The 26,674-nt window shown below is 39.2% G+C and overlaps 2 protein-coding genes across 5 annotated transcripts in view; one reads left to right on the top strand and one right to left on the bottom strand.

Moving 5' to 3' along the window:
* The window catches only part of LOC145444820 (stabilin-2-like), a 71,260-nt gene that overhangs the window by 22,064 nt on the left and 22,522 nt on the right, over positions 1–26,674 (bottom strand). For 3 of the 4 annotated variants that reach the window (XM_080322841.1, XM_080322838.1, XM_080322840.1), the window contains 15 exons: positions 25,357–25,555; positions 23,526–23,697; positions 22,626–22,752; positions 20,726–20,835; positions 18,873–19,055; positions 18,694–18,815; positions 17,291–17,420; positions 16,457–16,535; positions 11,869–12,011; positions 11,044–11,245; positions 9,121–9,276; positions 7,889–8,105; positions 6,470–6,690; positions 5,124–5,231; positions 4,568–4,752 (listed from right to left, as the gene is read on the bottom strand). In XM_080322841.1, coding sequence (XP_080178967.1) covers positions 4,568–4,752; positions 5,124–5,231; positions 6,470–6,690; positions 7,889–8,105; positions 9,121–9,276; positions 11,044–11,245; positions 11,869–12,011; positions 16,457–16,535; positions 17,291–17,420; positions 18,694–18,815; positions 18,873–19,055; positions 20,726–20,835; positions 22,626–22,752; positions 23,526–23,697; positions 25,357–25,555 — 2,354 coding nt within the window. The remainder of the gene's footprint in view (positions 1–4,567; positions 4,753–5,123; positions 5,232–6,469; positions 6,691–7,888; positions 8,106–9,120; positions 9,277–11,043; positions 11,246–11,868; positions 12,012–16,456; positions 16,536–17,290; positions 17,421–18,693; positions 18,816–18,872; positions 19,056–20,725; positions 20,836–22,625; positions 22,753–23,525; positions 23,698–25,356; positions 25,556–26,674) is intronic. The other variant, XM_080322839.1, reaches the window with a different exon arrangement.
* The window catches only part of LOC145444823 (uncharacterized), a 95,197-nt gene continuing 91,498 nt past the window's right edge, over positions 22,976–26,674 (top strand). The window contains exon 1 of the mRNA XM_080322844.1: positions 22,976–23,000. The gene's annotated coding sequence lies outside the window, so the exon portion shown is untranslated. The remainder of the gene's footprint in view (positions 23,001–26,674) is intronic.

Raw genomic sequence — 26,674 nt, forward strand, 5'->3', positions numbered from 1 at the left:
GACTCGACTCGGGTCACGATTTTCTGATGACTCGAGTCATTCTATCAAAATACGAAAGCGACTAGACTCGAGTCAATATGTGTATTGACTCAACTTGGACTCGAGTCATTGCGCATGACTCGAACCAAGTCATATGACTCGAGACTCAGACGGCCAAGACCGAAATTTCATTGTAATTTCGAAGAAGACTGAAGTTACCACACTATTGGGATTTCATCTTTGGTACTTGCAAGCAACCAGAAACTGCTAAAAGTGAGGAAAATAGTATATTATAAATTCTAAATCACTAAACAGAGTTATAAAGATTGAGTTATACAAGACTTTAACAGGAAACCGAGCAGTCAACACAATGACTTGGACTCGGACTCGAGTCATAATACCATGAGTCGGACTCGACCTTCTGCTCGCTGACTTTGACTCGGTGAATTGAAATGACTCGACTTAACTTGAGGCAAAACTACAAAGTGAGATTGACTTGTGACTTGGTCACAACCCTGGTTACCATACGAGGATTTGTCCTACTTTTTCAGGAAATCGAAAATGTCCTCTGAGGACGCCCGAATGACCTCCTTTTTGGCAATTTGTCCTCCTTTATAGCTTCTCCAGCCAGAAGCCAACGGGCACATCTAATAACCCCATAAATGACGGAAAATTTGGAATTTTGGTCTTTCTGGAGTCCAGTTGGAAAAATGACCTTTTTTTAGTCAACACGATAGTATTTCCTGAAGAGATTGCTAATTACCTGTTTTCTCGTCCAATATTATTAATTTTGTGAACTGTGAAAAGTATCCTTTTCTCAGGAGGACCTCAAAATTTTGTAACCCTACTTAAAACAGTATTTGCATAGAGCAGTGGTTCCCAACCTTTTTGGTCTCGTGCCCCCCTTGGCCGATATTTGAGCTAAAATTTCCCCCTATGAAAACGTTGCCTGTGACTAAAAAAATGTGCTTTTTAACGCGCAACCATTTGTCGACTGAGCAATTAATGGCCAACATATTCAGATATGTCCGAACTATGGCGAATGCGGACCGCACCAAACTTTGGTAAAGTTCAGTCAAATTTGACCTGTTTTTGACCGGTCGGGTAGCCGCTGACGAAAAATAAATCACCAAGTCCACTTGCTATGGACTTGAGTTGAATCGATGAATTTGGTATGTTTTTTGAAGTTAGCTCATATGTTGGCTTAAAATGTTAAACAATTTCACTAGCGGCCTTGTGCTAAATTCGGCTTGACATTTTCCTGCTTAGTAGCAATGTGGTCGAGAGGCTGTCGTGGACCGAACGAAATCGTCTCGAGAGCCTCACTTTATCAGGGGTGTAATATCCACGGAAGGCGTTTAAACATACACCTAGCTTGAAATCCGCCAAAGAAACATACAATTGTAAAGAACTAATTTCTACCTAACAGTTCTATACCATAAAAAATTTGAAAACCTTGTAAACCCATTGTATCTTCCGATACAATGCAAAGCCAGATTTCCCCTACAAAAATTAAGCCAGATTCCCCCCTAAAAATTTCAAAATTCCCCATAAGGGGGGTATTCCCCCCGGTTGGGAACCACTGGCATAGAGGCTTAACCCTCCTCCCGCGGTCGGCCTCAGGACCGAATTTTAATGCATTTAGAAAAAGATTCATAAAATCTGAACCGCGGGACTTGAACCGACGCCTAATATATCGCTGTAATCAGGAAACAGGCGCCTAACCAACTGAGCTACTCTGAAAGCGAGAGAGTAACAGGTGATGCCCCTGTACCGGGAAGTGTTCTCAACTTTTTGAAAATAAAAGAGAATTCGACTTTTGAATTTGCTGCTACGTCATACACGGAGCTGCTCGGGATAGAGTCATCGCCTGGCTGATTTCACAGCAATATCAGGATTCCAAAACGACCTGAGTGAGGTTCTTACGATAATACAGTCGATTGTAACGAGTGCTGATGTACCGATGGCTACAGCTGGCTACTGTGTGTTCGACGCCAAGCGTCTCGCATTCAGCGCACATACACGCGCCGCGTGTTATTGTTCGAAAATGACGTAGTATCGCGGACGTTGAAATTATTCATTTCACAACGCCGTTATATGGTAATTGCTTATCAATTCTTTGTACGAGATAGTGTTATGTGTTGAAACGAATTGGCCGTTGTAAAACAACTATAACTGAATTGGTTGAATTGACAGGTAGTCATACCTGCAATATGAATACACATTCTTACTGATATTTTTGTTGGCATTTCAAATCAGTTTATCAAATATTATGCAAGCCATCGACGGTGGTGGTGTAGACAAACGCTTTGAGACAAGGCCTATCTATTGAACAGATAATAGGCATCCACAACCACCTCAGCTATCGCAGAAGAATAGTGGTTTCTGTACCACACGCGCATCGCAGCAATCAGTTTGCTTCGAAGTGCAGCCATATTTTGGTAAAAGAATATAGTATATTGCATGATACAACATATGAAATAATGCATCACGCGAGGAATACAACCGCAAATTGAAATGGTAACAAACCAAATCTAGCACCAACAAATGGAAAACCATGTCATGGGTACAATGATGGCTTCGTATGAAACAATGTAGATGACGTAGTGGCCTATATAGCATTGGCGACTCAACTTATTATAAAGATATACCTTGTTATGCGTAATCTGCAACATGAAATCTGCGCCAAGCACAACAGCAAATAAATTGCGGCGTGTTTTTGTTTTGGTAATAACATAGGATCCCTGACGTTGAAATGATTCATTTCACAATGTCGGTATGTGTACTCGCTTTTGTCCATTCTTTGTACGAGATAGTGTTATGTGTTGAAACGAACTTTGCCGTTGTAAAACAACTAGGACTGAATTGGTTGAATTGACAGAGTCATACCTGCAATGTGAATACAGTGCTTCACTGATATTTTATGGGCGTTTCAAATCAGTTTATCACATATTATCGAGCGGTGCGTTTCGTGCGCTACCACGGGAAAGATGCGCAACATTTTCACCAGAAATGTCGTAAATTTGCTGTCATATCAAGAGCGGAGATCATGTAACTCACTGAAGATGGTAGTGTTGATGTATTGGTATGAAAAGTACGAATAATCCATATGCGTAATCTGCAACAGCAAGTCCGCGCTAATCACAACATGGAATATATTGCTAAAACCCAGGCATGTTATTTCGTAACATATGTTTACTTCCAATTCGAATAATCTGTCCTGCGACCAATGTTAGATATAAGCATTACAATAGATGGGCGATGACATAGTCAACAGCTGTTTGGAGAAAAGAGCTGCATATGAATATGACGTCTGTAACGGAGATGCGCTGGTCACGGGCGCTGGTTTATCTCGCGCGCGCACATGCACTCGAGCGCCGCCGCAAGTTGTATTTTGCGCAAAACGTTTTTGTGTATTCAATCGGTATTTTGATGAGGTTATTTCATAGTCTAATAGGTTATTTATGGCTCGACGTATGCGTATTGATACTAGCTATCCATCTGAAATAGATGTAACTTTCTGCGACCAGTATCACGCAAGATATTCGGGATTAAGTGAAGCGTGTTCGTGAAAATACAATCCGGGCTCATGCATGAGCCAACCGCGTAGCGAGGGTTAATATCTGCATTTGCAAAATTCGAAATTGGTCAATTTATGAAAGAAAGGTGTCGTTATTTGCATTTGCACAAAATTTTGAAAAATGTTAGTTGCAGGTAAACTTGGACGGCCAGATAATTCTAGTCGACTGATTAAACTGATTAGTGTGAAATGCCGGTAATAATTTGTGACGTGTTACCATACTCTAATTTTATTTATAATCCAATTTACGGTTTTCCTGAAAATGTTATAGGAGCACTGTGGCTTGGTGTGTAGAAATTCTCCATTCTCATGTTAATCAGAATTAAGTCTGGTTTGGTATGAACTGAAATTGATTTTTATCGTACTTTTAGCTAATTCTGAATTTGATTCAATTTCCTTGTTTTAGCTAATTCAGTAATTCTAATTATAATCTGAACAGCTTCTTTGAGGTACAGAACTTCAATATACAATTGAATAGTATATTCATATTGAAATGAACCCGAATATTTTTGGCTGACACTCGTCAGGGGTAATCGTCAGCAACTAGTAGAGAATCTGAAAGAACAGCGTATATCAACAATCGTAACACAAAATATGACGTCACCAGCACGAAATGTCAAATACGAGAGCGTTCAATGTACTATTTTAGATGCCAAGCCAAGGCTGTGTCAACAAAAAGAGTTCGTGTATCATCTAGATATAGTACATTGAACGCTCTCATAATCGACATTTCTTGCTGGTGACGTCACATTTTGTGTTACGAATGTTCATATACGCTGTTCTTTCAGATTCTCTACTAGTTGCTGACGATTACCCCTGACGAGTGTCAGCCGAAAATATTGGGGTTCATTTCAATATGAATATACTATTTAATTCTAATCTAATATTTTGGAAATAAACGGGGTTGCTAGAATTCAAATTCTGATCGAATTTGGAAAAGCCAGCCGTCTAGCGCTAGAATGTTTCCGTTGAATACATTTTTAAACAAATTATCATGATAATTTTCACCTGTGTTGCCGGCTCTTCGTAATTTAACCATGATGAGTTTAGATTCATCATAATTGATTGCGACGGTAAAAACGCCACGATCGGGTTGCCTCGACTCAAGATATGCGGCATGAGAGACGCGAATGTGTCCATCAGAGTAAACCAGTTGAACCTCGGTTTACCACTGATAAAAGAGTAAATAGACCCTGAAAGTGAAACAATTTTATTGAGTATGCAAAATATATAGTTCGGTATCACTATAAGTTTGAAGAGCCTCTTGGAGGCGCAGAACTTCATAACACAATGGAATAGTATACTCACATTGAAATGAACCCGAATATTTTGGCTGACACTCGTCAGGGGTAACCATCAGCAACGAGTGGAGAATTGTAGAGCACATTGTACATCAACAATTGTAACACAAAATATGAAATTTCGAAGAGAGCGTTCAATGTACTATTTTAAGATGGTATACCAACGCCTTTTGTTGACACGGCCTTGGCTGGTGTATTTTGATAAAAGCTGGTGTGTTTTGTTAAATCATCTGATAAAAAGCCTTGGAAGTAATTGATTATACCTGTGCAGTTGATCCCGTTTCCATAGTAATCGCTCTTGCATTCACAAGTTCTGTCTCCTGGATTGTCACCCGACGTGCAAATGGCGTTTTCGCTGCATCCGCCGTGGTCTACAGAATATAAGCCAAGAAAAATGAGAACATGCTTCTCACAGTACATATAATTGGAATTGGGATATTGTTGGGAAAATTGATAGCCTTGATTCGAAAAGTAGCCTGCGGGACGATTTCATTGTGCGCACAATGTAATGCCGAGTAAATGAAAAATTGTTAGTGTTATCCAATAAATTTCCATCAAAATTTAGGATTTGAAGAGGCCCTTGGAGGTACAAAACTTCAACATACAATTGAAGAACATATTCATCATGGAATAAAGCCGGACATTTTCGGCTGACACTCGTCAGGGGTTCGTCAGCAACAAAGAACATTGTATATCAACAATTGTATCACAAAATATGACATTACTGACAATCTGTCATGAAATTACGAAAAATCGAGGCGTAGAGATCGCTTATGCTCAAAGTAAATTAATACTAAACACTAAAATTAGTACATTTGGCTCGAGCGATCTCTTTGCCTTATTCAAAATTTCATGCTGGTGACGCACATTTGGTGATACGATCGTTGATAAACAATATTTTTCCCAATTCTCTGCTACTTGATGACGATTATACCTGACGAGTGTCAGTCAAAAATAATATGGTTTATTTCAATATGAGTACACTGTAAACAATACTATTGTAATAGGATTGAATAGTATATTCACATTGAAATAAACCCGAATATTTTCGGCTGACACTCTTCAGGGGTAATCGTCAGCAACTAGTAAAGAATTGGAAAGAACATTGTATATCAACAATCGTATCACAAAATATGACGTCACCAGCATGAAATTTCGAATGAGAGAGCATTCTATGTACTATTTTTAGGTGGTACACAAACTCCTTTTGTTGACAGAGTTTTGGTTGGTGTATTTTGATAAAAGTCGACTCCAAGGCACACAAATGGAATAATGTGTAACAGGACAAGTTTTTGCAACTTTTGCTACTTTTTTTACAACTTCCGTCAGCTTCCTAAATACTCGCACGTTATTTAGTATGTTGTTTTAAGCTGTTTGGAGAAATCTTATATTGCAACTTTTTGCAATTTTTTCGATTTTTCATGGAAGTTTTTGCAATTTGCAAAGTAGATCGCTTGATTATTTCACTGTCCTTTAAAATTGAGGTCCTTTCTGATTTGACGTAAATTCGGGCTAGACCGCCGAAAATTAAATGCAACTTTTGTGGAAAAATAAGTGCAACTTTCCACGGATTTGAACGCAACAAAAACTTGCCCTAGTAATAACATACCTTCCGCACAAACATCGACTTGCGAACATGACTTTCCATCCCCCGTAAAAAATTCTTTGCACACACACCGAGACGAGTTGGGCGCGATCATGAAGCAATCGGCATTTTCGTCGCATTTCGGACCGTACGTTTTAAAACATGGGTTGACGGGCGCACAGTAAATTCCATCTCCTTCGTATTTAGCTTTACAGGAACAGTTATGACGTCCGGCTGATGCCCTTCTAAATGAAACGCGCTAGGGATGATTGGGTGGGTACTGGGTATAGATTGATTTTATTTAAAACATTTGTTTTCAACCTTATTCCAACTCGAACCACCACGAGGTTCTATGATTTTGTTGAGTAATAACAAATTAACTTTACTCCAAATGTAGATAGGATTATTAACATAGGTGGATAAACCATTAAGTCAGCCCGGAAATTTAATAACAAATTAGACCCACAAGCTAATCTGCCCCAATTACATTAATACCTCACACCAACAAGGCAAAATATATTTGATGGTTGCAATTGTCCCTTCTCCCCAACCTGTTCTAATTGGGGTACAACTGTGGAAGACCTCCTAATATGGTCGTTGTAAAGAGATTCACAATAGTTTTAGACAGCTTTATTTCTGCGTCCTCACGGCAGCAAGTTCAGACAAGAAGCGCATGCATTGCTGTGGGTCCACCAAGTGTCCATTTCACCTAGTCGGAGCTAGACACTTGGCGGCCCTAGAAATACCAGTACCATCACAATAGTAATTATAACAATCATCACATACACCCCTAATGGGTGGGCTGTCACACAACAGAGTCAAACAACTCATAAAGTTTCTATCTATGCATTCGATGAAGACATTTCTTATATTAGAAAAATTTACCGAATTGTGAACACTGTAATTTTACTCGAAGTAATGCATGAGAACAACTGATTTAAATTATCCAAGATAAAGAATCTTTTTCAAAACGGACCCCTGAATTCTATTGGGAGGCGCTAAACGTGAGATTTAGGAATCAGATGACTAAAAAATGCTCATCACTTCTGCCCCGCCCTTTGTCGTAGCTTGATAATCAGTTTGATTGTATTGATTAGTGTTTGTAACCTCCGTGTGGCAATTATAACCTACGGTGTCCACTCAAAATAAGAAAATAAGTCAAAAATAAAAACAAAATTTCAATATACAATGGAGTATTATATTCATATCGATATAAAAACGAATATTTAAAGCTGACACTTGGTGTAATCCTTTCGGGTTTATTTCAATTTTAATATAATATTCTATTGTAGATATAGTTTTATAGTGGTAGTTTCAACATTGGCCTATCACGGACGCCAGGTTAAAAACCTCTACTCCAAGACAATAATGTCAGCAATAAAAAAACATCACCACGAAGAAATATAGCAATCGTACCAATAATGGTGAAAGACACCCTCTTACGTGCAAATAGCGTTTTCATGACAACCAGAGTTTATATTCGGATCCGTGCATGGATTGATGGGTTTACAGTCCACACCGTCGCCTTGGTAGCCGGCACTGCACACACATCGCGTCCCAGGACCGACATTGGCAGGGACACAGTTGGCTGCCGTGTGGCACGTGTTGTTGCACGAATTGCTCGGGTCGATCGCCTGGTCGCAGTCCACCCCGCGGTACCCTGAAAATATTTCACAAGAAATGAAAAAGCATGTGGACTGTGGAGGTACAGAACTTTAATACATAATTGAGTAATATATTCGTACTGAAATAATCTCAAATATATCGGGCTGACACTCGTCAGGGGTAATCGTCATAACCAGCAGAGAATTGAAAAGAACGTTGTATGTCAGCAATCCGAATAATCAGGATTGTAATGACTCGAGTCATTTTTTTCAAATGCACAAAATGACGCGTCCCGAATCAATTTTTGTATCAATTTGTCAATTTGGACTCAACATTACTCGGTGGTGAATTGAAAATGACTCGACTTGACTCGAGTCAAATCTATAAAAGCAAGATTGACTTGTGACTTGTTTACAACCTTGCGAATAACCAAGGCGAACAAATGGATTAAAGGTGAATAGCGCTTTAAATAAGATGTGTTCTCAAATTAAAGATAAATGTGTGAACATTTTTTGTCAGCAATCATATTTCTCAAAAAGCCACCGTATTCAAACTGGCTAGGTAAAAGATTTACACCAGTGTAACTTTCCGCTCTAGCTTGTCTATGCGGTATCGTAAGACACGGTTCCTTCATAATATCACCTGACAACTAGAATTAGAATTAGAAATAGAATTATTGCTACACAATTATTTTTTTCAAATTAGATTAGAATTACCGTTATAGCCACACAATTTTTTCTGGTCAGATTAGAATTAGAATTGGCGCAAATGAAATAAAAAAAACATGTTCAGTTCGTATCAATTTTGACTTCACTCTCATATGTATGAGAACGGCAAATGTCTGTAGCATTTTTAGGGAAAAATGGTAATTAGCTGAAATTAGAGCATGGAAACATTCAACAAATTAGATTAGAACTAGAGTACCGGCATTTTAGCTTCAATTAGTTTGAATGTGGTGGCTACGAAATTTCTTCGCAATTCTACGTATAGTTCAAGACTACATCATATGTAGAGCGCAGTGCCCCTTTAAGCTTAATGAAAATAAAAGTTATGGCCGTGGAATGACAAACCTTTTTCACAAACGCAACTCCCGTCGCCGTTGCTTCCGTCGTTGCAAACTCCGTGCACGCATTGACAGGTGTTGTCGCATTCTCGGCCGTATCTTCCACTCGCGCACGTCTCGCATGCGGTACCCGCGTATTTGGAATTGGAGCATGTGCAAGTACCTGAAATACATCAATAGATGAGCAATGCAATAACTTATTGGAAACTATTGGTACATTTAGGTTTATTGCGCAGGGCTCTTCAAAAATGACTTTTTTTCTCAAATCGTACTGGCTACTTGATAAAATTGTTAGGTGACCTAATTTAAGCCTACACCCCAAATTTGGTTCAATTCCAACCAGTAGCCGCTTTGCTACAGGAGAATAAAGTTTCTATTTATTATATAAAAATAAATAACAAAAAAATTGAAAATTTTCTGTTCACCCCATGAAAGTGTTAGGTTGTCTATAGAAACGATGTTCACCAAATTTGGTTCAATTCCAACCAGTGGAATCGGAGTTATTGCCATCGAAAAATTTGGACTTGAATATAATAGTATTTACGGTGACCAATTCTTTGATTATTTATTATAGTGGTACCCACCGTAAATACCATTATATTCAAATCCAAATTTTTCATACCGTACCAGTACGATTTGAGAAAAAAAGTCATATTTGAAGAGCCCTATTGCGTATATGTATGTACAGTCATATTGGAAAGCTATTATCAGTGAGTATGGGAACACTTATCTAACAATACGGAGCAGGCTAGCCTAGGTTTACGACGTTGCTTTCTTTGAGTGAATGTACCGCTTCAAATTTATACCATTTACTAGGGTTGTAACCAAGTCGAAAGGTTCCGAGTCACAGCTCAATTTGACTTTTATAGTTTTGACTCGAGTCAAGTCGAGTCATTTTGAATTAATCACCAAGTCAATTCTGAGTCCAAGTCATAGTGTTTACAGTTCAGTATCAAGTTCAAGTCAGGTTCAACCCACTTCTGTGAAACTGTTGGGTGATATCGCAGGCCTCGGATTCATAATATACTCATTTTTATCGCTGCGAACATGTTTACTCAAACAGAAAGACAGTTTCAGGGACTAATTTTCATAGTAATATGACTTGGTACGCTATGACTCGAGTACAAATAGTGAAAGAAAATGATTCGAGGCAAATCGGTTCGACAAAAAATTCCGACTGAAGTTGCAATCAACCCTGACATTTACTGTATAAATGCACAACGGTACAATATACGTAGATAGCTGAAAACCTATTTATTACACCTAGATGGCAAAGGTATTGCTCGTTAGAACACCAGTATCTTGTAGTAGAATTGTACTACATCATGATAACTTGGAGCGTTGACTATGTACATGTACTGCACAATATATCGACTTTATTGTACTACTCTTGCTTCTGCGAAGCAGTTCCCAGTTTTTAAGCAAAACTAGGACCAGCTTACTTTGAGTTTACTTACTAGGAATGTTAGTTCTAGTATAAAAATTTACGGCGGCATTTCTAATTCCATTTGAGTACCAACAATGACTAATGTGACACCTTATGAATTAACAAACAAGCTGACATCAGTATACCGCATACAATCAATATTTGACTTCACAATATGTCTTATAACCCAGTGCTTCTTAATTCACAGGAAACCCATGGGTTTGCTGAGCTAGTCTCGGGGGTTCGCTGAAGGTTAAGACATAATCACAGTGATTTGCAGTGAATGTTCATTATGATGTCTTTGTTTTGTGCGAAATCCACATTTTAATGGTCATGTTCTTTTAACACTGCTGTTGATGCACAGTTGATATTGTACACCAGTAATCTACAGTAATGTATTAGATGTGTGATGCGGTAAATTCGTATTTTCGTGACAAGGCGAAAATTCGTGGTTCGCCATGTCGGTAAAGGTTAACAATTCACTGTGTTAAACCAGCAACCTACCATTTCCTTTGATTCCGTCCGTACAAGCCCCCCTTCTGAAACAGATATTCCCGATCCCACCCGGGCATGGGTCGCAACCGTCGCCGTAGAAGCCCTCGCAACACGCAGATATCGCTGATTCTTTCGCGCACCTTTTTTGACAGCCCGTCCTCGTTTTCACAGCGCCGCCTGACGACGTAACTAATCCGAACAGACACGGCGTCTGAAAAAGCGTTTATAATCACCCGACTTAGGATGAGACTATGCGTGGCACGTCGTACCCAGAGGGGTTTGGAATGGATTAGCGATTATGTAGGGTTACCATTAGGGCTGGGCACAATGATTCGAGTACTCGAATCTGAATCGAGTAATAATTTTAGTGATTCGAGTCGAGTAGTAAAAGACGATATTTTCAAGTACTGAAATTATATGCTCCTCGCCAGTGAAACTTAATTTATCAACGAGAATTATAGTTTAGATACTAATTTTCTATGCTGAAGCCTTGGCACCTTGATTGGCCGTATCATAGCATACAAAGAATATAGTACAAAGCTACGAACGTTGCTGGTTATAGCACATTTCCGAAGTCATGACCATCTCACGACATTGTCACCAAGTGCAATGAAATCGGTATGGTCGAACTTTGCGACAATGCTGTGCGTTGATCACGACTTCACAGATGTGTCATCACCACTTACGTGACCAGCTTTGAACTGCGTCTTTTAGGTGCTGCGGCATGACCAATTGATGTTTCAAGGCTTCCACGTTAGAAAGAATAGTATTGAAGCTATAATTCTCATTGATAACATAACTCTCGAGCAGCAACACTGAATACTTTGAACATACCTCTACAAGAAGTGTTGACTTGGCTGGGCAGGAGCTTGGAAAATGACAAGGCAGACATTGAGTGAGCACTTGAGACGATGTTGGTGTATCGCAACGCGTCTTTATTGGTTCCAAAATGGTGTCAGTCAACCGGTAGATAATACCTGCAATTATGACAAAAAGTTATGCACAAGACGCTACATTACATAAATAATGTTCATGTAAGCCAGGGGTGTCAAACATCTGGCCCGCCAGATGATTTTATCCGGCCCACAAAGCAATTCGGAGTACATTGAAAAATGTGTGTATTATCCAGCACATTTCTAACAAATGTTTTAGGGAATGCCTCCATTAAATTAGGCTTACCATACGTCCTCTTTTAAGAGGATTTGTGCTCTTTTTTGACTTTTTTGCAAGTGTCCTCGTAGGACGCCCTTTTGTGCTCTTTTTTGAAAATTTGGGTCAGATTTAAAGCAAATTGCGACTGATATGCCGCAAATTAGCACAGAAGTGACGCTCCGGCGGGTATTTCGGAGTCAAAAACGGTGATTTTAGCTCTGAGCGAAAAGATGCCCTTTTTTTTCCAGTCATCCACTTAGCAATGTGGAGAGAAAAACGGTAATTTGAGCTCTGAGCGGAAAGATGACCTTTGCAAGTTTTGCAAGTCTGAAATTTCTGAAAAAGTGTCCTCTTTTTCGATTTCCAAAATATGGTAAGCCTAATTAAATAGTCCCTCAAGACAGCACATGTCGAGTATGTTTATAGGCTACATTAAAACCACTGACTGACGGCTACGGTGTTGTGGTTTCTAGTCACCATTACGAGCAGGTCGCTGACATTGACACCACTTCTGAGAAGGTAAGCAAGTGCAAATTCTTTTCACTGAGCAAAACCAGTTATTCACAGAAGCAAAAACGCCAATGTGAATCCCTTATATGCAGGTTACATGGAAAATATAAGAAGTCCCCTGCCCCGGGAGGAACCAAATCGCGATATAATAATATGAAGAGCATTCCAACGTCCGCGTTTACAGCTAAACCTTTTGCATTCCGCACAACGCATACGCAATGCTGATGCCAATTTACCGCTAAAACATAAGGAGCATGGAATATGCCAACTTATATCAGCGTTAAAGCCCAAGTTTTATCGTTTTATAACTGTATTACACGTCCCAATCTTCGTATTATCGCCAATTCCACTGTTTGCAAATGAAAGTGCAGCTAGAATAGAACCTTGATGATACCTGACATAATGTAATATATGATTTTGTATATGGGCTGATTAATGAAGTATTCAAATGAAAAACAGGAGCATGGATTTTGGAGTATCTTGGGATTGAGGAATTTTGCTGCGGCCCACGAGTAATCTGAAGTGTTGAATATGGCCCGCTAAGTCAGTTGAGTTTGACACCCCTGACGTAAGCATAGCGATAAACAATGAAAATATTTCATAACGTTTCACTGTGAGACATACATCTGACAGACAAAAAGGTTGAGAACCGTTGCTCTAGAGCAGTGGTTCTTAACCTTGCCTCCAGCGCCCCCCAAGGGGCGCTGGCTATTTTGAAGGGGGCGGAAACGCTCAGGGGGCGATATGGGGGGCGCTGGGTTCAGGGGGGCGGTATGGGGGCGCTGGAGAAAAATGGCTTCACAGTAGATGATGTGTTGGTAGGACATATCCTTAATGAGTATTCAGAGTAAATTAACACCGAAAACTTCGTTATATATAGCCTACAAAAGATATATAGGTTTAATTGTCCATGGGCGCCTAAATGACTGGCACCGAATGTTCCTGTCTTGGGAATCTGAACCCCAGAAGACGAATTCCATCTGGCAGGGAAAAATATATGCCAGTGAAGAAATAGGCTACCAATTTGAAATCGTGTGCTTCTTTTAGTTTAGTACGATTGTGCGACAGGGATATCTAAAACTAGATATTCCTGTTGGGCGATTCTATATTTTTGCTATAGCAGACAGGAGGTCACGAAATAACATCATGCAACGAAGTCATACCAACGGATGCGCCCACCCGAATATGTTTTATTAGTTACGTGCCCTACAGTTTCCAAGACACATCACAATGTTCGCTCTAAGTTTTGATGAGTCTGCGCACACTCAACAACTCACTGCGCTGACCCTTGGACAACAGTGTGCAACGACTAAAAAAGGTCATAGCTTCGGATTTGTTGTGCGCAACGTAGATTTTCTGTGCGCAGAGTCCGTGTCACCACTGCGCACGTTCGGGGATTAGAGGGAACATCACACCTTACTCAGCTCTACCGGTAAATCTGATAACGTGAGCAGAGAGGACAAGAAATTGATAGCAATATATATTCCCGATCCCCGATCTTACTGACCGATTTTATCATGAATTATTGAAAGTTATCGCGCTTCGCACTGGCTCGCTAAACAGTACAGCTATTTCCGTGGCAAAAGCGAACAACGTGATGGGTGGGCGGTCGGTTTATCACCCTATGGGAGCCCAAGACCCAAGTTTTTTCGGGGGGACTGACGAAGTGCCGTTTCGTTCCTACCAAAGGGTATACGCCCGAAGATGTATAATTATTATTGAGGGGGCCTACCTTTTCAATCACACATCACTCAGCTTTACCGGTAGCCGAAAGGGGGGTCTGGGGGCGAAGCCTCCCGGAAGTTTGGTTTATCACCCGATGGGGGGCCCATGACCAACGTTTTATTTGGGGGGGGGGGGGGCTGACGAAGTGCTGTTACGGCCCTGGTAACGAATTAATTTTACCTACGGGCACGCCCAAATATCTTTAATTATTAATTACGTGTCCTTTATTTTCCCATACAACAGCTCACTCAGCGCTACTGGTAAATCTGATTATGTGGGCTGACAGGATAAAAAGTTTATAGCGACTTATGTATGTAATTACCACCTATTCATTCATGCATTATAGAAAATTTTGGCACCTAGGGTGACCAGGCCACACAAACTTTGCCGACCATCGAAATCAAGCTATGGGGTTCTTGGGGGCAAAGCCCTCAGAAGTTTGGTTTATCACGCTATGGGTGCGCAAGTCAATCGTTTTAGGGGGGTTGACGAAGTGCTGTTACGGCCCTCCCTCTTACTCATTGCCTTTATTACATTCCTTACAATATGAGGTTGGGGGGCGCTGGAGCACGATAATTTTCGAAAGGGGGCGCTGGAGGAAAAAAGGTGAAGAACCACTGCTCTAGAGTCTAGACCAGTGGTTCCCAACGTGGGCGATATCGCCCCCCAGGGGGCGATTTGTCGGTCCAGGGGGGCGAAAATAGCCAAGGGGGCGATAGGGGGGCGAAAATGGACGAAGGGGGCGATAGGGGGCGATGGCGCGTTGAAATGGCTATATTGGCGTCCATGACCGTAACTGCCACACCCAAACCCCAATTGGGATGGGCGGCCAGATCTCGAAGGGAGCCCACAATTTTTTCGTGAATTAACATTAATTATTGAGTATTACTTTGGAAATTTGGGCAACTTTTTCAAAAAAAAATTCGCGCTGCGCGCCATTTCGTGGTCAGATATTTCTTCCTTATGGGATACCATTCCTCCAAGAAATAATACGCATTAGTTATAGAAATGGGCATCTCGGCGTCAGCCATGACGCACCAAGACATATAACATGTGACATGCGACTCCGAGAAGTGTGCCAGAACGAGAAAACCTTGGCGGAAAAAGACTGCCTTTATGCTGACCGACTTCGATATATATACGATATACATATATATTTAATGGTCCATAGGCGCCTAAATAGCTGGTGCCTAAATAGCTGGCGCCAAATGTTACTGTCCTTTCAATCAGAACCCCACAAAAAATGCCATCTCGCAGAGGAAAATTAATTGCCAGTGCAGAAATATCAATTTGAAATCGTGTGCGTCTTTTAGTTTAGTACGTATGGGCGATTTGACAGAGCAGACAGGCCACAAAATGTCAGGACGTAGCGAAGTCATACTCACGGGTCCGCCCGAATATGTTCAATTATTATTTACGGGCCCTACATTTTCCAAGACACCTCACTCAGCTTTACCGGTTAATCTGAATACATATGAGCAGAGAGAGAGGATAAAAAAATTAACAGCAATGTATATGCAATTCCCGATCATATCGACCGATTCAATCATGAATGAGAGAAATTTTTCGCGCTTCGCGCGAATTAGGCCCACTAACTAAAGAGTCCAACAATTTGTGCTGAGAAGTAGCGGTCAAGAGGTATCGTGGAAGTTGAGTCTGAGGGGCGCAGAAGTTTGCTTAATCACCCTATGGAGGAGGGGGTCAAGACCAACGTATTGGGGGCGGGGTGACTAAGTGCTGTTACGGTCCTTTTGGGAATCAAGTCGGAGAAATCACCTTTTTTGTTAGTCAACTCACCAAAATTTAGCTGGAAAAGTGTAATTTCGAGGTCGAGCCGAAAAGTTGACCTTTTTTTTTAGTCAACTCGCCGGTTATTTCAGTCTGTATGCCCATTTTTCGGTTCCCAATAATTAGGGGGCGATTATCAGTGTGGAGTTTGAAAAGAGGGCGATGAGTCGAAAAAGGTTGGGAACCACTGGTCTAGACGTTTGCACCAGTTTTTGTTCAACCCTGCTACTATGTGTGTTATATTTACCTTTGTCCGTTCTGTTCGCGTTCACAAGTACAGACAATCCATTGACGAGCAGGCTTTCGTGATGTCGGACCAGCGTTAGCTGTAATAATATAGCGAGACATAATTCGTGATTCACCCTAAACTTATTTGGTAGCCGGTATTACATACAGTTATGAAACAAGTTGTTGAAATCCCAAAATCCATCAAATTAGCAGAAACAATCCCTAGATATACACTCAAGTGCATTATTAGACTGGTTATTTCAAGACACTCACAGACTTACAGAACTTCAATATACAATTTAATAAAATAGGTTTATTCTAGTATCACCATAGTATTCAATTCTATAATTCTCCAAAAAAAGAGTCAATACTAGATGAGCTATCTATTTACTATCAGGCACACTGTTCCAAATGTTTGATCCCATATATTCAATAGACTCCTGAGGCGATCTAAAGTTTATGCGGTGTACATATAAATGTCCAGAATCTGCTGGCCCAGTAGAATAACCATGCACAGTACAAGATTGTTTAAATATGGTATTGAAAGAAGGAAAAACATGTATAACCTGAGTCCTCCGCATTCCGCAAAAGTAGAAGTATTTCGAGTTATATCATCTCTGGTTTGGGATAGACTGATATCATGATATTCAAAACTTCAAAAATAAGATATCATTTTCATCATATGACTTACTGTCACTGTTCCCCAGATACGGTAGTGTAATATATCAATAATGGTAACGAATTGCAAGCTCATCTCACGCAAAGCAAATGAAAATGACAAGACACCTCATAAACGTTACATTATTGCGATCCTAATTATCATAAGCTGATACGTATAAGATTAGGTTCCCACCTTATATCCTGAACCTAACAGTGGCGTTAAATGTTCTCCACTTCTGAAGTCGTAATATCTGAACAGCTTCCCCGGTATGATATGATACTCGATAGTATCGTTGAATGAGGAGGGTGATATTTTTGCAGCACTGAGAAACGAACAAAGGCAAATTTATTACATGGAAGTAGCCTTGGAAAAACCTAGTACCAGAGTGAATCGTTTTATTATGATTTGAACGATTTTTGACATGTCAAAAAGAGTGAAAATTTTGTCGAAATTGTAGCGTTAGGTCCAAAAATGTTAAAATTATTTATATAGTCAAAATTTTTTTGCAACCTGCATTTCGTTTGTATCGTAGATTTTGCACTGTCGGTGAACTTATCATTTGACATTTTGCAGCTTGCAGCCTACTTTATAGGCCTATCGTTGTAGACGGCCCATTGTCTGCTCATTGTAAATCATAAACATTCAAATGAAGCAAATAGGTTGACATGGTGTTATGGTCAACGTACCGCAATATCCTAACTGAAGATAGACTGTGTGAGCATTGCATGGTTTTTATATCAAGAAGTGATGGAGACAACATTGTCAGAAGCAACTGCTGCTGTTGAACGTTCTTTCTCCATTCTTGGCAAGCTACTTAGTAAGAACAGACACTTTTTACCCGAGAATGTAGGAAAGTATCTTTCGTTGGACTGCAACAAATCTTAATTATTTCTACCATAATACGTGATGTAACTACTGGAATTTGTCATAGGATCAGATTTTGTTAAAATAAAAATTTTTCTCATAAAAATTAGTTTTTGAGTCGAAAAAGTTTTTTCAGTCAAACTACTTCGTAAGGATAGAGAGTTCCAACCAGAAATGAAGACAAGTGGTACAATTTTAAGTGGGAAGACACTTCATTTGCATATATTATGTCAAAATTTGGTCAAAATTAAGTTTTTGGGGGTAAGAAAATGTCAAAATGTTGATCTTCTGTTTTTTAGGTAAAAAAATCTCATCAATTATAACGTCACAGATGTGTACGTTTTATGGGAACACAAAGGATACAATGCTAGTACTACATCACATTAAAGACTATTTGGTATTTTCTCGGCCGTACCTGTTTCATTGCACTTTATGACAATGCTGTTCATTGATCACGACTCGCATTAACGTGCATAGCTTTGTACTACATGTTTCGTGTGCTGGGATACAAGCCATGGAGGTTTACATCCTTCCACAGGGTAAAGTAGTATTAAAACTGTAATTGCCATTGATAAATTACCTCTTAGTGGCAAGGAGGTGGCACACTTGGTGGTATTAGTCGACTCGGATCATTAGAATTAATACTTCATTCTGATTCATGTACCAGAATCATTGGTTGACGAAATAAGTCTCTCTCTATATATATATGCAATTAACACAACCCGAATTACCTGACAGCCGAGTTTGGCGCCAGAAACACAGTGTACGGCGTCTCCGATGATTCGAGATCGCTCAGATATCCCGACTCGTTCATTTTACCAACAAAATCTGAGTAATTCTCAAATCCCGTCCCCTGCAAAGAAAGGACGATGATATCCATGAAATATTTTGTTGATCACGCACCACTAACATTCAACACTGTCGACAGATTGGGGTAATTATTGACAACGTCCCTCGGAGGCACAAGCACAGTGTCGATGATGTGGATGACTCCTCTCCCACTGACAGGGATGTCGGGCGCTATGAGTTTGGCGTACAGCTTTTTGCCGATGGTCGGCAGTTGGACAACTTCCGTTGTGTTGATACCAACATTCTGTAAATATACAATTTGTAAAGTATGATTCGTCATGCTGATAAGTTTGGGTCGCTGTTCTTTACAAATGAGGAGCAAGTAAAGAATGAATTGAAGAACGAGACTCAAAAGAGAAAGCCAACTAGAAGATCATAATTGAGAGACCATTCTTGGCGGTATTTATATCCTTCTATCTGTATATTACATTGCATACTGTGTGTTGTGTATCACATTGAACATTATGCGTGTTGAGGGAATGAAAATAGAGAATAATGATTATCAATTCAATTTATTATCAACAATTTCATCATTTCAATACGCTAGAAGACCACGATACAATGAAAAGATAGTAAGGTGTCGAAACAACTTGGAGTAGGCTTTGAAATTAGACACCCACCTGGCCTAGGAGATGTAAGAAGGAGGCGTGTACACGGAATGAAAAGTAAAAGAAGACAAGATAAAAGACACACGAAAATGAGAGATTCATCATCATTGTTTTATTAGCAATTTTTATCAGTTCAATACACCACAAATGCGATACGATGAAAAGATAGTAAGGTGTCGAAGCGACTAGGAGTAGTCTATGTAATCAGACACCCACCTCGCCTTATGCGATTTAAAGAGGAGGCATGCATACTGCACACTGAATGAAAAGTAAAGAAGATAGTATAGAAAAAGCAAGCGACAAAAATGGGGTGGTATGTCATGGAAGGCGAGATCAATAGGTCAGTCGTGGTCCGGTAATCTTGAGGATGGACTGTATTTATTTAGTAGTAATTGCTTGTATTTCGACTTGAATGTGGACATGCTTGTCGACTGTCAGATAGCAGGCGAGATAAAGTTCCACACATCAGAGGGCTTTTTCAGAAGGTGAGAACGATATGTCAGGCCGTGGTCCGGTAAACGCGCGGGCTGACTAGTCTTGATTCAGTAGAAATTGTTTGTATTTGAATGTCATATTTCAAGTCGAGTGATTCCTTATACCGTCTTCAACATTTTGCTACTTAACAAGACACAGCGTCATTTGTAGTAACTATAATTTGATTACGACTTGAGCTCCGCTCCTTTATCCGGTGTGTCTATTTAATCATACAAGGTATTACTTCAAATAATCAGGATTGTAATCAAGTCACAATGCTCCGAGTCACAAGTCAATCTCGCTTTTATAGGTTTGATTCGAGTCAAGTTGAGTCATTTTCAATTCACCAGAGTCAAGTCCGAGTCCAAGTCAGAGAGCATAGGGTGGAGTCCGAGTCATGGCATTATGACTCGAGTCCGAGTCATTGTGTTAACTGCTCAGTTACCATTTTAAAGTCTTGTTAACCCACTTTTAATAACTCTGTTTGGTGATATTGAATGGTTCGCATTTATATCATAATAATTTTCTCACTTTTAGCAGTTTCTGGTCGCATTTTCAAGTAGGCCTACCAGTACAATTAGATAAAATCCCAATAGTGTGGTTACTTTACTATTCTTCGAAATTACATTAAATATCGGTCTCGGCCGTCTGAGTCTCGAATCGCATGACTTGGTTCGAGTTATGAGCAATGACTCGAGTCCAAGTCGGGTCAACACACAGATTGACTCGAGTCGAGTCGTTTCCGTATTTTGAGAAAATGACTCGAGTCAAGTCGAGTGATCAGAAAATCGTGACTCAAGTCATTACAACTGCAAATGAGAAACACACTCACGACGTCACTGGAATCGACCGTTATTTTGTTGATGTCAATATCCACATTTATCAAGAGACTTTGTAAACTTGTTCCCTCTCTGTCGACAAGAGCCGACGTGAGCAGCAATTCTAAAAGACAAGCAACAATCAACTTCTATGTGAAAATCTTCACTGCAGCTAATGAATAACATATATAAATATTTCAGAACCAAACGACACATTACACACAGTAAATTTCTACTTTATTGCAATTTATAGTATCAATTTATAAGACATGTCGAAACTACTTCTAGTGGAAATAGCAGATGAAGAATTGAAAAATACTCAAGTAGACGATTTCAGAAAGTAGATTTGGTCAAGCAGTCACACAATTTCTGCAGTCAATCGGAGATGGTCACTAGAGTTGTTCGAAAATAACTTTTTTTCAGGATTCCGGGGAATCACTCGATTGTTAGGTTGCCTAAAAAAAACACTGGACATCATATTTGGCTCAATTCCAACCAGTAGAAGCCACCGCAGAGCCAATTGAAATTTTTGAATTTATTGAAACCAAATTTTTTTTTCAAATTTTACTGTCAACTCCATGAAATAGTTAAGTTGCCTAACAATTTTTGCCTAATTCCAACCGGTAGAAGCGAAGTGATTATGGCAGTTGAAATTTGTGGATAATCCCAAGATTATTAATGAAAACTCAAATAACTTCATTTCTACGGGTTGTAATTACGTCAAATTTTGTTTTGTATCGTTTTGGTAGACAACTCAACAATTTCATGGGGTTGACAGTAAAATTTGAAATTTTAAAAAAAAAATTTATAATAATTTCAATTGGCTCTGCAACGGCTACTACTGTTTGAAATTGAGCCAAATTTGGTGTGCGGCGTTTTTTTTTCAGGCATTGTAAAAATTTAATTGGTGAATCTCCGGAATCTTGAAAAAAAAAGTTATTTTTGAACTAGCCTAAATTGGTCACCTCCGAAATTGACCAATTGATCGAAATGACACCACAAGTAGGTAAAATTTCCAAAAATATATCGATTTAACGTAATACAGGGCTATCTCGCCTAGTTGCCACAATTCCACTCATAAAAGAGATGCTAGCATATACCTAAACTACTTGTTACGTTAAAAAATGAAAAGTGTCAACAGTGTGTACTTTGTTAGTAAAAAAACGTTGCACACCAAATTTCGTCGCAGTGAAATCAAAGCGTCTTATCTTCGTTTTGCACATTGAGAAAATTAACTCAAGTTTTCATTTTCTTTCAGTCATTTGACATTTTTCAAGTTTTATAAATGAACCTTCAAAATTTGAAAACTGGAAATAAGCCACTTTGATTCCGCTGCGATGATTTGGCTAAAGCAAAGCTATTTTCCGAGAGTTTGAAAATTTTGAATTTACCATGAAAAACTTCAACAATTTTTTTTTCAAATTTTACTGGCTAATCCATGAAATTGTTACGTTGTTTACTAAAACTATGAAAAACAAAGTTGACCCAATTGCACCCAGCAGAAGTGAATTTAACCGAGTTTTTCATTCATGATTCTTGGATTACAACCAGTAAATACTATTTTTGGAAATCCACGACTTTAAACTTCAATAAACTCGCTTCTACCAGTGGCAACTGAGCCAAATTTGCTGTGTACTGTTTTATTAGACTTCTTGACAATTCCATGGAGCGAGCGGTAAAATTTTTGAAAAAACAAATTCAACATTTTCCAACTGATAGCTTCACTCTGGCTAGTCATAATTTAGTCAAATTTGGTGTGCAACGTTTTTTTGGTCAACCAAACAATTTTAGCTAATAGCCGCGAAAATCTGAAAAAAAAGATAACTTTGAACCACCCTACTGACCACCTCTGGTTATTACTGAACTTCAGATAATATCTGCAATCGGAGTCAACTTGACTCAATTTCAACATACCTGGGACAATGTGATTTTTCAGAACATAAGGCAGATGTTGCTCGGTCAACCAGAAGCTAGCGTCACCACCGTTTAGACTGGACCAGGCCGAATCCATCGGAAAGAAGCAGGTGAATCCATTCTTCAGCTTCAAAAAGTTTTTTTTCATCAACTTAAAAACTTTACAGACGAAGTATTTGTAACAATAAATTTGAGGTAAAATTCAAGGATGCGGTAATATTCATCTCCTAGAATCTTAGAGTATGATTTTCTGCCTATTTCAAGAACAACATTGTTGTCAACGCTGTAAAAAGTATTCAAATAAGTTCCTTGAGTTATAAAATTTGAACGTTGGAACAATTAATGGAGTATTTGGTTGTATTAAGTTCGTTTTGCGTTATTTTAACTTTACCACCTGACGAAGGAGCGGAGCTCCGAAAGCTTGTGCTATAAATAAAATTATTACGTTGCAAGTGGACGCTAAATAAGGTGTCAAAGCAACCAAGATCTTAGTATTATTCATAATATAGCAATTTTTCTCAGTCTCCACAGTTTCTGGCACTATTGTCCAAGTAGGACTGATAGACGAAATCCCTATCATGAAGTAACTCTACTATTCTTCGAAGTTACAATGAAATGTCTGTCTTGGCCGTCCTAGTATCGAGTCATATGACTTCGTTTGAGTCATGCACAATGACTCTAGCACAAGTCAAGTCAATACAAAAATTGACTCGTACCGCGTCATTTGCCGCATTTGAAAAATGACTCGAGTCATTACAACCCTGATGCGCAATTCATTTTGTGCGGCAAATTAGCGTAAGGGTTCTTCAGGTAAATGAAGGTTATGAACCCTGGGTTGGAGTGAATTAATGTGCCAATGTGAACATATTGTTAGTTACTGTAAAACTGTTTCCAACATACATTATTCAGCAGCGATCTAATTTGACGCCATCTCGACACCCACGATTGAATCTGCGAAAGATCCGATCGCAGCGCTACTTCCTGCAGAAGATTCCCGACGCAACCATCACCTATCGCTTCATAACCTTCGAAACACGTACACGTCCTCGCGCCGGGGCCTGTTTTGTCGCACCTGTCGATGTCGATGTCGATGTTAATAACTCCTGATGATGGATAAATAGAATAGCAAGACCGAAACTTCATAAACTTGAAGTTAACTAGAAACATATCGAATGCAACATTACATCGGAATATAAAGCACAAATTTATTTGTGTTTTGACCAAGTTTTCCGAACATAAGACCAAACATGTCACATTGTCAACAGCACAGTAACAACAACAACAACAACAACAATCATTGGGTTATAATTTTCATCTGAACATCTGACATCAAACAGCAAATGAAATTCACAATGACCACATGTAAAAGTAAGAAAGCAACATTTAAACATATATTCATGGCATCAGCACAGAAATTTGTTTGGATGATGTTTCCAAGATTTTCTTGACAAAAACCGTTGATGATTTAAAATGAGATATAAAATAGATTTCGCATCTGTGTCAGACTTGCACAACTAGATAATTTTAGTTGTCTAATTTCACTAAATGCCAGTCATCCAATTTTAATGTATTTTTGAAATCTTTCTTTGCTCTAATTCTAGTTCGAATCTAATCTGTGAAATGTTTCTATACTCTAATTGTAATTCTAATCTAATTTGTTGTTTTCCTGAAAATGCCTCTTTGTCCACTAGGGCTCTTCAAAAGTGACATTTTTCTCAAATCGTACTGGCTACTTGATAAAATTGTTAGGTTATCTAATTTCAGCCTACATACCAAATTTGGTTCAATTCCAACCGGTAGCCGCATTGCTACAGGATAAGAAAGTTTCTATTTATGATATAAAAATAAACAACAAAAAATTTGAAAAATTTCTGTTTACCCCATGAAAGTGTTAGGTTGTCCATAGAAACGCTGTTCACCAAATTTGGTTCAATTCCAAACAGTGGAAGCGGAGTTATTGCCGTTGAAAAATTTGAATTTGAATAAAATAGTATTCACCGTGGGCACCACTATAATAAACAATTAAAGGATTGGTCACCGTAAATACTATTTTATTCATAATCCAAATTTTTCGACAGCAATAACTCCGCTTCCACTGATTGAAATTGAACCAAATTTGGTGAGCATCGTTTCTATGGACAACCTAACACTTTCATGGAGTGAACAGGAAAATTTCAAATTTTTTGTCATTTATTTTTATATGATAAATAGAAACTTTCTTCTCCTGTAGCAATGCGGCTACTGGTTGGAAGTGAACCAAATTCGGTGTGTAGGCTTGAATTAGGTAACCTAACAATTTTATCAAGTACCGAAGCCAGTGCGATTTGAGAAAAAAAAGTCATTTTTGAAGAGCCCTATTGTCCACCGCATTTTGCAGCAAGTTAACGAAAATATCGCTCTCGCGCAGGGAGATCCAGTGCCAATGTGCCATCTAATTGCTTACACCGCACAGTCAGTGGTTATTGTGACGAATAATACCCATGCTGGCATGGTAGCTTGTACTGTGCGAGCAACCTTCTAGTTTCGATCACAATGCTTATGAAAATGAATTCTAATTCGATACGAACTGAACCTGAATTTTACCGTATTTCCTTCACATTTGTGAAAGTTATATTTTATTTCAAGACGGTTATAACGGACGGTGGAAAATTTTAAACTGTTGTAACTAGACCTTTGCTAAAAAACGGTTGGGTAGCCCTGATCTATGTAATAATGGGATTAACACAGATACCTAGCCCTCGTGCTGCAGCCGCCGTTATTTTCTTCGCACAAGTTAATCTCCGTACAGGTAGTTCCGTCGCCCCTGAAGCCTTCCACGCAGACACACTTATGCTTCCCGGGTCCGATGTAAATGCAGTCGGCGTCTTCTGAGCAACCTCCTCTGTCGTCAGCCTCGCAATTATCAACGGGATCGCAAGTTTTTCCATTACCTGTAGAAAAAAGTAAATGTTTTTGAACAATATAGACGTGTAGATATATCGTATTGACGCTCGTCAGGGGTAATCACCAGCAACTAGTAGAGATTCGAAAAGAACCTTGCATATGAACAATATCACCACCATCTACTTTCTTCTACATATCTCCTTTGTCAAACTACTTAATTCATCAACATTTTCACTAGTCCGGAACACCACCAGATTTTGATGCAGTGAAAAGATGGGAATGGGTCAAAACGACATGGCACCATTTGTCATATAATCAGGGTTGTAATGACTCGAGTCACGATTTTGTGATGACTCGACTTGACTTTAGTCATTTTCTCAAAATACTGAAATGACTCGACTCGAGTCGATTTGTGTATGGACTCGACTTGGACTCGAGTCATCGCCCATGACTCGAACCAATTCATATGACTCGAGACTCAGACGGCCAAGACCGACATTTTATTGTAATTTCGAAGCACAGTAAAGTTACCACACTATTATGATTTCGTCTATCGGTACTGGTACTTGAAAATGCGACCACAAACAATTGAAAGTTAGGAAAATTAGTCTATTGTAAATGCGAACCATTCGATATCTCCAAACAGAGTTATAAAAGTCGGTTTAACAAGACTCTAACTGGAAACTGAGCAGTCAACAAAACGACTTGGGCTTTAACTCGAGTTATAATACCATGACTCGGACCCGAACCTCTGCTCGATGACTTGGACTCGGACTTGACTCGGTGGTGAATTGAAAATGACTCGACTTGACTCGAGTCAAAACTATAAAAGTGAGATTGACTTACGACTCGGAGCTTTGTGAGCTGGTTACAACCCTGCATATAATAAACTGTCTTCCAGACTATAACAAATATTGGCTCGCCAATGATCTCGAACTGATCGTACACTTGAAAGAAATTTTGGTATCGGCCATTAGACGCAAAAAAATTTCGGCATGATGTTATAGCATGGTTGTAGGTAGTCAGATAACTATAATCTGCAACTGCGGGGAATATTGATGTATTACTTATAGGTTACAGATGTCTAGACGCAGCATGTATAGTTTGTTTCATGTTCTAAGGTTGTTCAAAAATAATTTTTTTTCCCGGATTTCGGGGATTCACTG

This window comes from Botryllus schlosseri, chromosome 8 (assembly GCF_051294905.1).
Source record: "Botryllus schlosseri isolate E-star chromosome 8, Bs_hap1, whole genome shotgun sequence".
NCBI lineage: Eukaryota > Metazoa > Chordata > Ascidiacea > Stolidobranchia > Styelidae > Botryllus > Botryllus schlosseri.